This window comes from Patagioenas fasciata, chromosome 36 (assembly GCF_037038585.1).
Source record: "Patagioenas fasciata isolate bPatFas1 chromosome 36, bPatFas1.hap1, whole genome shotgun sequence".
In the NCBI taxonomy this organism is placed as follows: Eukaryota; Metazoa; Chordata; class Aves; order Columbiformes; family Columbidae; genus Patagioenas; species Patagioenas fasciata.
The window spans coordinates 3,405,534-3,420,000 of record NC_092555.1 but is presented as its reverse complement, the minus strand read 5'-3'; the positions used below and the strand labels follow the sequence as shown (position 1 = coordinate 3,420,000).

Below are 14,467 nucleotides of genomic sequence, written 5' to 3'. Positions count from 1 at the left end.
TAAGAACCCTTGGGGACATCGTTATGGGTCCCACCACCCATAAGAACCCTTGGGGACGTCGTTATGGGTCCCACCACCCATAAGAACCCTTGGGGACCCTTGGGGACGTTGTTATGGGTCCCACCACCCATAAGAACCCCTGGGGACCCTTGAGGACCCTTGGGGACATCGTTATGGGTTCCACCACCCATAAGAACCCTTGGGGACATCGTTATGGGTTCCACCACCCATAAGAACCCTTGGGGACCCTTGAGGACCCTTGGGGACATCGTTATGGGTCCCACCACCCATAAGAACCCTTGGGGACCCTTGAGGACCCTTGGGGACATCGTTATGGGTCCCACCACCCATAAGAACCCTTGGGGACATCATTATGGGTCCCACCACCCATAAGAACCCTTGGGGACCCTTGGGGACATCGTTATGGGTTCCACCACCCATAAGAACCCTTGGGGACCCTTGAGGACCCTTGGGGACATCGTTATGGGTCCCACCACCCATAAGAACCCATGGGGACATCGTTATGGGTCCCACCACCCATAAGAACCCTTGGGGACATCGTTATGGGTCCCAGCACCCCATGGCAGCCTCGGGGACCCCTGGGGACGGCTGGGGACAGTTGGGGACGGCGGGGCGGTGGCCGCACCGGATGATGCCGAAGGCGTCGAAGTAGCCGCCGCGGCCGTCGGTGCCGAACGGCTCCTTGAACGTCACCACCACGCACGCCACGTTGTCCCGGTTCCAGATGGGCCCGAACAGCCGGTTCCCGAACCTGGGGACAACGGCGGCGGCGGGGACGGCCCCGTGTCACCCCCGGGTCCCCAATGTCACCCCGGGTCCCCAATGTCACCCCATTGTCCCCAATGTCACCCCAGTGTCCCCCCGTTGTCCCCCATGGCCTCCCGTTGTCCTCGTGACCCCCCGTGTTCCCCCATTGTCCTCACGTCCCCCCATTGTCCCCAATGTCCCCCCATTGACCTCAATGTCCCCCCATTGTCCCCAATGTCCCCCATTGACCTCATGTCCCCCCATTGTCCCCCATGGCCTCCCGTTGCCCTCGTGTCCCCCCGTGTTCCCCCATTGTCCTCACGTCCCCCCATTGACCTCAATGTCCCCCCATTGTCCTCACGTCCCCCCATTGACCTCAATGTCCCCCCATTGACCTCAATGTCCCCCCATTGTCCCCAATGCCCCCCCATTGTCCCCCCATTGTCCTCCATGGCCTCCCGTTGTCCTCGTGTCCCCCCGTGTTCCCCCATTGTCCTCACGTCCCCCCATTGACCTCAATGTCCCCCCATTGTCCCCAATGTCCCCCCATTGTCCCCAATGTCCCCCCATTGACCTCAATGTCCCCCCATTGTCCCCAATGTTCCCCCATTGTCCCCAATGTCCCCCCATTGACCTCAATGTCCCCCCATTGTCCCCAATGTTCCCCCATTGTCCCCAATGTCCCCCCATTGACCTCAATGTCCCCCCATTGTCCCCAATGTTCCCCCATTGTCCCCAATGTCCCCCCATTGACCTCAATGTCCCCCCATTGACCTCAATGTCCCCCCATTGTCCCCAATGTTCCCCCATTGTCCCCAATGTCCCCCCATTGACCTCAATGTCCCCCCATTGTCCCCAATGTCCCCCATTGACCTCATGTCCCCCCATTGTCCCCCATGGCCTCCCGTTGTCCTCGTGTCCCCCCGTGTTCCCCCATTGTCCTCACGTCCCCCCATTGACCTCAATGTCCCCCCATTGACCTCAATGTTCCCCCATTGTCCCCAATGTCCCCCCATTGACCTCAATGTCCCCCCACTGACCTCAATGTCCCCCCATTGTCCCCAATGTCCCCCCATTGACCTCAATGTCCCCCCACTGACCTCAATGTCCCCCCATTGTCCCCAATGTCCCCCATTGACCTCATGTCCCCCCATTGTCCCCCATGTCCTCCCGTTGTCCTCGTGTCCCCCCGTGTTCCCCCATTGTCCTCACGTCCCCCCATTGACCTCAATGTCCCCCCATTGACCTCAATGTCCCCCCAATGTCCCCAATGTCCCCCCATTGACCTCAATGTCCCCCCATTGACCTCATGTCCCCCCATGTCCTCCATGTCCCCAATGTCCCCAATGTCCCCATTGCCCCCATTGCCCCCCATGTCCCCATTGCCCCCAATGTCCCCATTGTCCCCAATGCCCCTCATGTCCCCATGTCCCCATGTCCCCCATTGCCCCCCATGTCCCCATGTCCCCCATATCCCCAATGCCCCCCATGTCCCCACTGCCCCCAATGTCCCCATTGTCCCCAATGCCCCTCATGTCCCCATGTCCCCATGTCCCCCATTGCCCCACATGTCCCCAATGCCCCCAATGTCCCAATGCCCCCCATGTCCCCCATGTCCCCATTACCCCCAATGCCCCCATGACCCCCAACGCCCCCATTGCCCCCCGCGTCCCCGATGTCCCCACCGGAGCACCATGAGGTTCTGCACCATCTCCTTGCCCAGGTAGTGGTCGATGCGGTAGAGCTGCTCCTCGCGGAACAGCGCCCCCAGCTGGGCCGACAGCGCCTCCGAGCTGCGCAGGTCCCGCCCAAACGGCTTCTCCACGATCACGCGCGTCCACCTGCGCGACACGGGGACGGGGACGTCCTGGGGACGTCGCGGGGACAGGGGGACGCGGTGGGGACGCGGTGGGGACGCCTTGGGGACACCACAAGGGGAGGAAGGTCGTGGGATGCAAAGACCTCAACTCAACTGGGGCGTCTTCCAATGGACAAGGGGACATGGGGACATCATGGGGACACATTGGGGACATCATGGGGACATCATGGGAGCACATTGGGGACATGGTGGGGTCATGGGGACACATTTGGGACACCTTGGGGACACCACAGGGGGAGGAAGGTCGTGGGATGCAAAGACCTCAACTCAACTGGAAGCGTCTTCCAATGGACAAGGGGACATGGGGACATCATGGGGACACATTGGGGACACGGTGGGGTCATGGGGACTCATTGGGACACATTGGGGACACCTTGGAGACACCACAAGGGGAGGAAGGTCGTGGGATGCAAAGACCTCAACTCAACTGGAAGCGTCTTCCAATGGACAAGGGGACATGGGGACATCATGGGGTCATGGTAGGGACATGGGGACACACTGGGGACGTCGTGGGGACAGGGGGACATGGTGGGGACGTGGTTGGGACACCTTGGGGACACCTTGGGGACACCACGGGGGGAGGAACGTCATGGGATGCAAAGACCTCAACTCAACTGGGGCGTCTTCCAATGGACAAGGGGAAATGGGGACATCATGGGGACATCATGGGGACATCATGGGGACACATTGGGGACATGGTGGGGTCATGGGGACACATTTGGGACACCTTGGGGACACCACAGGGGGAGGAAGGTCGTGGGATGTAAAGACCTCAACTCAACTGGGGCGTCTTCCAATGGACAAGGGGACATGGGGACATCATGGGGACAGGGGGACATGGTGGGGACGTGGTTGGGACACATTGGGGACACCTTGGGGACACCACAAGGGGAGCAACGTCATGGGATGCAAAGACCTCAACTCAACTGGAAGTGTCTTCCAATGGACAAGGGGACATGGGGACATCATGGGGACATCATGGGAGCACATTGGGGACATGGTGGGGTCATGGGGACTCATTGGGGACACATTGGGACACCTTGGGGACACCACAAGGGGAGGAAGGTCGTGGGATGCAAGGACCTCAACTCAACTGGGGCGTCTTCCAATGGACAAGGGGACATGGGGACATCATGGGGACATCATGGGGGCACATTGGGGACATGGTGGGGTCATGGGGACACCTTAGGGATACATGGGGACACCCTGGGGACACCACAAGGGAAGGAACATCATGGGATGCAAAGACCTCAACTCAACTGGAAGCGTCTTCCAATGGACAAGGGGACATGGGGACATCATGGGGACATCATGGGGACATCATGGGGATATCATGGGGACATCATGGGGACATCATGGGGGCACATTGGGGACATGGTGGGGTCATGGGGACTCATTGGGACACATTTGGGACACCTTGGGGACACCACAAGGGGAGGAAGGTCGTGGGATGTAAAGACCTCAACTCAACTGGGGCGTCTTCCAATGGACAAGGGGACATGGGGACATCATGGGGACATCATGGGAGCACATTGGGGACACGGTGGGACATGGTGGGGTCATGGGGACTCATTGGGACATGTTGGGACACATTTGGGACACCTTGGGGACACCACAAGGGGAGGAAGGTCGTGGGATGTAAAGACCTCAACTCAACTGGGGCGTCTTCCAATGGACAAGGGGACATGGGGACATCATGGGGACATCATGGGAGCACATTGGGGACATGGTGGGGTCATGGGGACTCATTGGGGACACATTGGGACACATTGGGGACACCACAAGGGGAGGAAGGTCATGGGATGCAAAGACCTCAACTCAACTGGGGCGTCTTCCAATGGACAAAGGGACATGGGGACATCATGGGGACATCATGGGAGCACATTGGGGACATGGTGGGGTCATGGGGACTCATTGGGGACACATTGGGACACATTGGGGACACCACAAGGGGAGGAAGGTCATGGGATGCAAAGACCTCAACTCAACTGGGGCGTCTTCCAATGGACAAAGGGACATGGGGACATCATGGGGACATCATGGGGACATCATGGGGACATCATGGGGACACGTTGGGGACATGGTGGGGTCATGGGGACTCATTGGGGACACATTGGGACACATTGGGGACACCACAAGGGGAGGAAGGTCGTGGGATGCAAGGACCTCAACTCAACTGGGGCGTCTTCCAATGGACAAGGGGACGTGGGGACATCATGGGGACATCATGGGGACATGGGGACACCTTAGGGATACATGGGGACACCCTGGGGACACCACAAGGGGAGGAAGGTCGTGGGATGCAAAGACCTCAACTCAACTGGAAGTGTCTTCCAATGGACAAGGGGACATGGGGACATCATGGGGACACATTGGGGACATCATGGGGACATCATGGGGACATCATGGGAGCACATTGGGGACATGGTGGGGTCATGGGGACACCTTAGGGATACATTGGGACACCTTGGGGACACCACAAGCTGAGGAACATCATGGGATGCAAAGACCTCAACTCAACTGGGGCATCTTCCAATGGACAAGGGGACATGGGGACATCATGGGGACATCATGGGGACATCATGGGGATATAATGGGGACATCATGGGAGCACACTGGGGACATGGTGGGGTCATGGGGACTCATTGGGGACACATTGGGACACCTTGGGGACACCACAAGGGGAGGAAGGTCGTGGGATGCAAAGACCTCAACTCAACTGGGGCGTCTTCCAATGGACAAGGGGACGTGGGGACATCATGGGGACATCATGGGGACATCAAGGGGACATCATGGGGACATCATGGGGGCACATTGGGACACGTTGGGACATGTTTGGGACACGGTGGGGACACCATGGGGCAAGGAACGTCATGGGATGTTCAGCCAACGCCAACACCCAACACCCAACACCCAACACCCGACACCCAACACCCCCCTGTCCCCAATGTCCCCATTGCCCCCAATGTCCCCATCGCCCCCAATGTCCCCATCACCCCCAATGTCCCCATCACGCCCATTGCCCCCATCACCCCAATGTCCCCATCACCCCCAATGTCCCCATTACCCCAATGTCCCCATCACCCCCATTGCCCCCATCACCCCAATGTCCCCATCACCCCAATGTCCCCATCACCCCCAATGTCCCCATCACCCCCATCGCCCCCATCACCCCAATGTCCCCATCACCCCAATGTCCCCATCACCCCCAATGTCCCCATCACCCCCATTGCCCCCATCACCCCCATTGCCCCCATCACCCCAATGTCCCCATCACCCCAATGTCCCCATTGCCCCCAATGTCCCCATCACCCCCATTGCCCCCATCACCCCCAATGTCCCCATCACCCCAATGTCCCCATCACCCCCATTGTCCCCATCACCCCCAATGTCCCCATCACCCCCAATGTCCCCATCACCCCAATGTCCCCATCACCCCCATTGTCCCCATCACCCCAATGCCCCCATCACCCCCATTGTCCCCATCACCCCAATGCCCCCATCACCCCCAATGTCCCCATCACCCCAATGTCCCCATCACCCCAATGTCCCCATCACCCCATTGTCCCCATCACCCCCAATGTCCCCATCACCCCCATTGCCCCCATCACCACCATTGCCCCCATCACCCCCAATGTCCCCATCACCCCCATTGTCCCCATCACCCCCATTGCCCCCATCACCCCAATGTCCCCATCACCCCAATGTCCCCATTGCCCCCAATGTCCCCATCACCCCATTGTCCCCATCACCCCAATGCCCCCATCACCCCCATTGCCCCCATCACCCCCATCGCCCCCATCACCCCCATCGCCCCCCCCGCCCCCACCCCCTCACCGTCCCCATGTCCCACCCGGGCGCCATGCAGGTGCTGTGCAGGTGCTGCGTGACGGTCCCGTAGAGCGTGGGGGGCAGCGCCAGGTAGAAGAGGCGGTGGGCGCGGGGCCCCCCCGGCAGGGCCCGCAGGTGCTGGTCCAGCGCCCCGAAGGCCCCGGCCTCCCCGTACTGGCCCTGCACGAAGCTCTGCAGCGACAGGAAGCGCGACAGCAGCTCCTCCTCCCCCGGGGACGCCTGCGCACGGGGGGACGCGGGGGGCGTTGGGGGGGATGGGGACAATGGGGGGGATGGGGGCGATGGGGGGGATGGGGGCAATGGGGGGGATGGGGGTGATGGGGACATTGGGGTGATGGGGGTAATGGGGACATTGGGGTGATGGGGGTAATGGGGACAATGGGGGGGATGGGGGCAATGGGGGGATGGGGGCAATGGGGACATTGGGGGAAATGGGGGTAATGGGGATATTGGGGTGATGGGGGCAATGGGGGTGATGGGGACAATGGGGACATTGGGGTGATGGGGGCAATGGGGACATTGGGGGTGATGGGGACATTGGGGGTGATGGGGGCATTGGGGGGGATGGGGACAATAGGGGGGATGGGGGCAATGGGGACATTGGGGTGATGGGGTAATGGGGACATTGGGGGCAATGGGGACACTGGGGGAAATGGGGGTAATGGGGATATTGGGGTGATGGGGGCAATGGGGGGGATGGGGGCAATGGGGGGGATGGGGGCAATGGGGGGGATGGGGGCAATGGGGACATTGGGGTGATGGGGACATTGGGGGTGATGGGGACATTGGGGTGATGGGGACATTGGGGTGATGGGGACATTGGGGACATTGGGGGCAATGGGGGTAATGGGGACATTGGGGTGATGGGGGCAATGGGGGTAATGGGGACATTGGGGTGATGGGGACATTGGGGACATTGGGGGCAATGGGGGTGATGGGGACATTGGGGTGATGGGGGCAATGGGGGTGATGGGGACATTGGGTTAATGGGGACAATGGGGGTAATGGGGATATTGGGGGTGATGGGGACATTGGGGTTAATGGGGACAATGGGGTGATGGGGACATTGGGGTGATGGGGACATTGGGGTGATGGGGGCAATGGGGGTGATGGGGACATTGGGGGTGATGGGGACATTGGGGGTAATGGGGACATTGGGGGTGATGGGGACATTGGGGTGATGGGGACATCGGGGCCACTGTGGGGGCCACTGTGGCCACTGTGGGCGCGGTGTCACCTGCAGGTGGGGGTGGCAGCGCTCCTGGAGCTCGGTGACACTGAGGGGGGTGCGGGCGAAGCCGGTGAAGTAGGTGACATCGGGGAGGAGCCCGTCCCGGAACAGCCACCTGGGGACACGGGGACAACGGGGACATTGGGGACAGGGCGGGTGATGGGGGCAATGGGGGTGATGGGGACAACGGGGACATTGGGGACATTGGGACAATGGGGGTGATGGGGACAATGGGGACATTGGGGGCAATGGGGGCGATGGGGACATTGGGGACATTGGGACAATAGGGACAATGGGGACAATGGGGACATTGGGACAATGGGGGCAATGGGGACAATGGGGGTGATGGGGACATTGGGGGTGATGGGGACAATGGGGGCAATGGGGGCGATGGGGACATTGGGGACATTGGGACAATGGGGGCAATGGGGGCGATGGGCGTGATGGGGACATTGGGCGTGATGGGGACATTGGGGGTGATGGGGACATTGGGGACAATGGGGGGACATTGGGGACATGGGGGCAATGGAGACATTGGGGACATTGGGGGTGATGGGGACATTGGGGCAATGGGGACATTGGGGATAATGGGGGGACATTGGGGACATAGGGGCAATGGGGACATTGGGGACAATGGGGGGACATTGGGGACATGGGGGCAATGGGGACATTGGGGACATTGGGGGCGATGGGGACATTGGGGACATGGGGGCAATGGGAGGGACTGGGAGGGACTGGGGACACTGGGGACACTGGGGGGACATTGGGGACACTGGGAACTGGGGACACTGGGGACACTGGGGGAACATTGGGGGACATTGGGGACACTGGGAACTGGTTATACTGGGGATACTGGGGGGACACTGGGGACATTGGGAACTGGTTATACTGGAGACACTGGGAACTGGGGACACTGGGGACACTGGGGGAACATTGGGGGACACTGGGAACTGGGGACACTGGTGACACTGGGGACATTGGGGACACTGGGAACTGGTGACACTGGGAACTGGTTATACTGGGGACACTGGGAACTGGGGACACTGGGGGGACATTGGGGACACTGGGAACTGGTTATACTGGGGACACTGGGGACATTGGGGGGACATTGGGGACACTGGGGACACTGGGAACTGGTTATACTGGGGATACTGGGGACATTGGGGACACTGGGAACTGGTGACACTGGGAACTGGTTATACTGGGGACACTGGGAACTGGGGACACTGGACTCGTGGGACACTGGGGACACTGGTGGGACACTGGGGACACTGGGAACTGGTTATACTGGGGACACTGGAAACTGGTGACACTGGTGGGACATTGGGGACACTGGGGGGACACTGGGGACACTGGGAACTGGTTATACTGGTTATACTGGTTATACTGGTTATACTGGTGCCACTTACCAGAGCGTGGGGTAAATCTTCTTCCGGGCCAGGTCACCCTGCGGGGGGCGGAGTCACCGTCAGGCCCCGCCCACCACACTGGCCACGCCCCCATGGCCCCACTCCCTCCTGGCCCCGCCCCCTCCTGGCCCCGCCCCCTCCGGAAGCTGGGGGAGGGGAGCAGGAACCGGGGCCCCAAATTCCCCTTTTTTCACCCCAATTTCCCCTTTTTTCACCCCAATTTCCCCTTTTTCGCCCCAATTTCCCCTTTTCCCCTCCCCCCACTCACCACCCACCCCCAACACCCCCAAACCCCCCAATTTTCACCCCCAAATCGCCCCAATTTACCCCCAAAATCCCCCCAAATTTACCCCCAAATCCCCTATTTTAGCCCCAAATTCCCCCCCAAATTCCCCAGTTTCACCCCCAATTTCCGCCTTTTTCCCCCCAAATTTCTCCACCTTTTAACCCCAAACCCCCCTTTTCACCCCCAAAATTCCCCCTTTTTACCCCCCAAAACCCCCAAAACCCCACTTTTCCACCCCAAAAATCACCCCCAAAATCCCACTTTTCCACCCTAAACACCCCACTTTTCTACCCCTAAAATCCCTCTTTTTCACCCCCAAAAACACCCCCAAAATCCCCGTTTTTTGCCCCAAACCCCCCACCCCCGAACCCCCAAACCCTCCCCGACCCCCCCGTGCCCCCCCAGCCCCCAAACCCCCCATTTTCACCCCAAAACCCCCCATTTTCACCCCAAAACCCCCATTTTCCCCCCATTTCCCACCCCATGACTCAAGGACGCCCCCAGGCTGATCCTTCTCAGTGGCTCCTCCCACCCCCATTTTCCCCCCCAAAACCCCCATTTTTTGCCCCAAACCCATCCCCCCCTGAACCCCCAAACCCCCCTTGACCCCCCGTGCCCCCCCAGCCCCAAAACCCCCCATTTTCACCCCATTTTCCCCCCATTTCCCACCCCATAACTCACAGACGCCCCCAGGATGTCGATGTTGAGCGGCTGCTCCCCCCCTCATTTCCCCCCCATTTTCCCCCCCAAAACCCCCGTTTTTTGCCCCAAACCCATCCCCCCCTGAACCCCCAACCCCCCCCGACCCCCCCATGCCCCCCCAGCCCCAAAACCCCCCATTTTCACCCCAAAACCCCCATTTTCCCCCCATTTCCCACCCCATGACTCAAGGACGCCTCCAGGCTGATCCTTCTCAGTGGCTCCTCCCACCCCCATTTTCCCCCCCAAAACCCCCATTTTTTGCCCCAAACCCATCCCCCCCTGAACCCCCAACCCCCCCCGACCCCCCCGTGCCCCCCCAGCCCCCAAACCCCCCATTTTCACCCCAAAACCCCCATTTTCCCACCCCATAACTCACAGACACCCCCAGGATGTCGATGCTGAGCGGCTGCTCCCCCCCTCATTTCCCCCCCATTTTCCCCCCCAAAATCCCCGTTTTTTGCCCCAAACCCATCCCCCCCTGAACCCCCAACCCTCCCCGACCCCCCCGTGCCCCCCCAGCCCCAAACCCCCCATTTTCACCCCAAAACCCCCCATTTTCCCACCCCATAACTCACAGACACCCCCAGGATGTCGATGTTGAGCGGCTGCTCCCCCCCTCATTTCCCCCCCATTTTCCCCCCCAAAATCCCCGTTTTTTGCCCCAAACCCATCCCCCCCTGAACCCCCAACCCCCCCCGACCCCCCCGTGCCCCCCCAGCCCCCAAACCCCCCATTTTCACCCCAAAACCCCCATTTTCCCCCCATTTCCCACCCCATGACTCAAGGACGCCCCCAGGCTGATCCTTCTCAGTGGCTCCTCCCACCCCCATTTTCCCCCCAAAACCCCCGTTTTTTGCCCCAAACCCATCCCCCCCTGAACCCCCAACCCCCCCCCGACCCCCCCGTGCCCCCCCAGCCCCAAAACCCCCCATTTTCACCCCAAAACCCCCATTTTCCCCCCATTTCCCACCCCATGACTCAAGGACGCCCCTGGATGCCGCTGTCCATCGGTTCCTCCCCCCCCATTTCCCCCCCATTTTCCCCCCCAAAACCCCCATTTTTCACCCCAAACCCATCCCCCCCTGAACCCCCAACACCCCCCCGACCCCCCCGTGCCCCCCCAGCCCCCAAACCCCCCATTTTCACCCCAAAACCCCCATTTTCCCCCCATTTCCCACCCCATGACTCAAGGACGCCCCCAGGATGCCGCTGTCCATCGGTTCCTCCCCCCCCATTTCCCCCCCATTTTCCCCCCCAAAACCCCCATTTTTCACCCCAAACCCATCCCCCCCTGAACCCCCAACCCCCCCCCGACCCCCCCGTGCCCCCCCAGCCCCAAAACCCCCCATTTTCACCCCAAAACCCCCCATTTCCCACCCCATAACTCACAGACACCCCCAGGATGTCGATGTTGAGCGGCTGCTCCCCCCCTCATTTCCCCCCCATTTTCCCCCCCAAAACCCCCGTTTTTTGCCCCAAACCCATCCCCCCCTGAACCCCCAACCCCCCCCGACCCCCCCGTGCCCCCCCAGCCCCAAAACCCCCCATTTTCACCCCGTTTTCGCCCCCAACTCACGGAGGCCCCCAGGATGACGATGCTGAGCGGCTGCTCCCCCCCCGGGAAGGTCCCATCCTGGTTCAGCTCCTGGCGCAGCCACTCGAACCGGGGGGGGGGGCCCCGAACCGCCTGGGGGGGGGAATTGGGGGTCAGAAACCCCAAAAACACCCAAAATCACCCCAAAAAACACCCCCGAAATCCCACTTTTCCACCCCAAAAGTCCCAGGTTTCTACCCCCCCAAAATCCCACTTTTCCACCCCAAAAATCCCCCCAAAAACACCCCCAAAATCCCACTTTTCCACCCCAAAAATCCCCCCAAAAACACCCCCAAAATCCCACTTTTCCACACCAAAAATCCCCCCAAAAACACCCCCAAAATCCCACTTTTCCACCCCAAAAACACCCCCAAAATCCCACTTTTCCACCCCAAAAATCCCCCGAAAAACACCCCCAAAATCCCACTTTTCCACCCCAAAAATCCCCCCAAAAACACCCCCAAAATCCCACTTTTCCACCCCAAAAATCCCCCGAAAAACACCCCCAAAATCCCACTTTTCCACCCCAAAAATCCCCCCAAAAACACCCCCAAAATCCCACTTTTCCACCCCAAAAATCCCCCCAAAAACACCCCCAAAATCCCACTTTTCCACCCCAAAAATCCCCCCCCAAAACACCCCCAAAATCCCACTTTTCCACCCCAAAAATCCCCCCAAAATCACCCCCAAAATCCCACTTTTCCACCCCAAAAATCCCCCCCAAAAACACCCCCAAAATCCCACTTTTCCACCCCAAAAATCCCCCCAAAAACACCCCCAAAATCCCACTTTTCCACCCCAAAAGTCCCAGGTTTCTACCCCCTCAAAATCCCACTTTTCCACCCCCAAAATCCCACTTTTATACCCCAAAAACCACCCCCAAAATCTCATTATTATACCCCCCAAAACACCCCCAAAATCCCACTTTTCTAGCCCCAAAATCCCACTTTTTCACCCCAAAAATCCCACTTTTCTATCTCCAAAAATCCCACTTTTCTACCCCAAAAAACCACCCCCAAAATCCCACTTTTTCACCCCAAAATCCCCACTTTTCTATCTCCAAAAATCCCACTTTTTCACCCCAAAATAACACCCCCAAAATCCCACTTTTCCACCCCAAAAATCCCACTTTCCCACCCCTTAAATTCTCACTTTTTCACCCCCCAAAATCCCACTTTTTCACCCCAAAAAAAACCACTCCCAAAATCCCACTTTTCTACCCCAAAAAACCACCCCCAAAATCCCACTTTTCCAACCCCAAAATCCCACTTTTCTAGCCCCAAAATCCCACTTTTTCACCCCAAAATCCCCACTTCTCTATCTCCAAAAATCCCACTTTTTCACCCCAAAATAACACCCCCAAAATCCCACTTTTCCACCCCAAAAATCACCCCAAAAATCCCACTTTTTCACCCCAAAATAACACCCCCAAAATCCCACTTTTCCACCCCAAAAATCCCACTTTTTCACCCCAAAAATCCCACTTTTCTATCTCCAAAAATCCCGCTTTTTCACCCCAAAATAACACCCCCAAAATCCCACCTTTCCACCCCAAAAATCACCCCAAAACCACCCCCAAAATCCCACTTTTTCACCCCAAAATCCCCACTTTTCTAGCCCCAAAATCCCACTTTTTCACCCCAAAAAACCACCCCCAAAATCCCCCTTTTCCACCCCAAACTCCCCTTCCCCCCCATTTTCCCCCTCAAAGTCTCGGGGGGGGTCGCTAATTACCCCAATTACCCCCCCAGCTCTTTAATCACCCCCAAGGGGCCCGATCCCCCCCAAACCCCCCCTAATTAACACCCCCCGCTCCTTAATTAACCCCCCAGACCCCAATTAACCCCCCTCCCACTCCCTAATTAACCCCCCAGACCCCAATTAACACCCCCCCCACACTCTAATTAACCCCTCCAGACCCTAATTAACCCCCCCAGACCCTAATTAACACCCCCAGACCCCAATTAACCCCCCCCAGGCCCCAATTAACACCCCCAGACCCCAATTAACACCCCCAGACCCCAATTAACCCCCCTCCCACTCCCTAATTAACCCCCCCAGGCCCCAATTAACCCCCCCAGACCCCAATTAACCCCCCCAGGCCCCAGTTGACACCCCCAGACCCCAATTAACCCCCCCCACACTCTAATTAACCCCCCCAGGCCCCTATTAACCCCCCCAGATCCTAATTAACACCCCCCCCAGACTCTAATTAACCCTCTCCGGCCCTAATAACCCCCCCCAGGCCCCAATTAACAGCCCCACCCTCCCCCCAAAAGCCCCAAATCCCCCCCCAGGCCCCCAAATCCCCCCCCAAAAGCCCCAAATCCCGCCCAAAATGCCCCAAATCCCCCCCCAAAAGCCCCAAATCCCCCCCAAAATGCCCCCAAACGCCCCCACCCCCCCCGAATTGTCCCCAACCCCCCCCAATTGTCCCCAAATCGCCCCCCCCCCCCAAATTTGCCCCCCAACCGCCGCCCCCCCCACCTTCCCGCTCCATCCCCGGAACCGCCGCTCCCCTCACGCTGGCGCGACTCCCCATTCTCCGCCCCTTTCCCCCTCCAACCAATCACCGCTCACCCCCTCACCCCCCAATCCACCAATCACAACCTCGCCCCGAGTGGGCGCGCCCAATCACAACCCGCGTTGGGTGTGACGGCTTAATCCCCCCCTCCCTTTTGTACTCGCCGAGGCGCCATGACACTTAACGAGGCGGAAGTTGTGGGGAAGCGGAAGCGGGTTCGCG

At 59.5% G+C, this 14,467-nt stretch overlaps 1 protein-coding gene across 1 annotated transcript in view; it reads right to left on the bottom strand.

Annotated features, from left to right (window-relative positions):
• Positions 1–14,241, bottom strand: part of G6PD (glucose-6-phosphate dehydrogenase) — a gene marked incomplete at its 5' end in the record, with an annotated part of 36,372 nt that extends 22,131 nt beyond the window's left edge. The window contains 7 exons of the mRNA XM_071801202.1: positions 647–772; positions 2,454–2,609; positions 6,501–6,718; positions 7,737–7,845; positions 9,140–9,177; positions 11,704–11,814; positions 14,209–14,241. Of these exons, the coding sequence (XP_071657303.1) occupies positions 647–772; positions 2,454–2,609; positions 6,501–6,718; positions 7,737–7,845; positions 9,140–9,177; positions 11,704–11,814; positions 14,209–14,241 (791 nt within the window). The remainder of the gene's footprint in view (positions 1–646; positions 773–2,453; positions 2,610–6,500; positions 6,719–7,736; positions 7,846–9,139; positions 9,178–11,703; positions 11,815–14,208) is intronic.
• Positions 14,242–14,467: the final 226 nt, after the last annotated feature.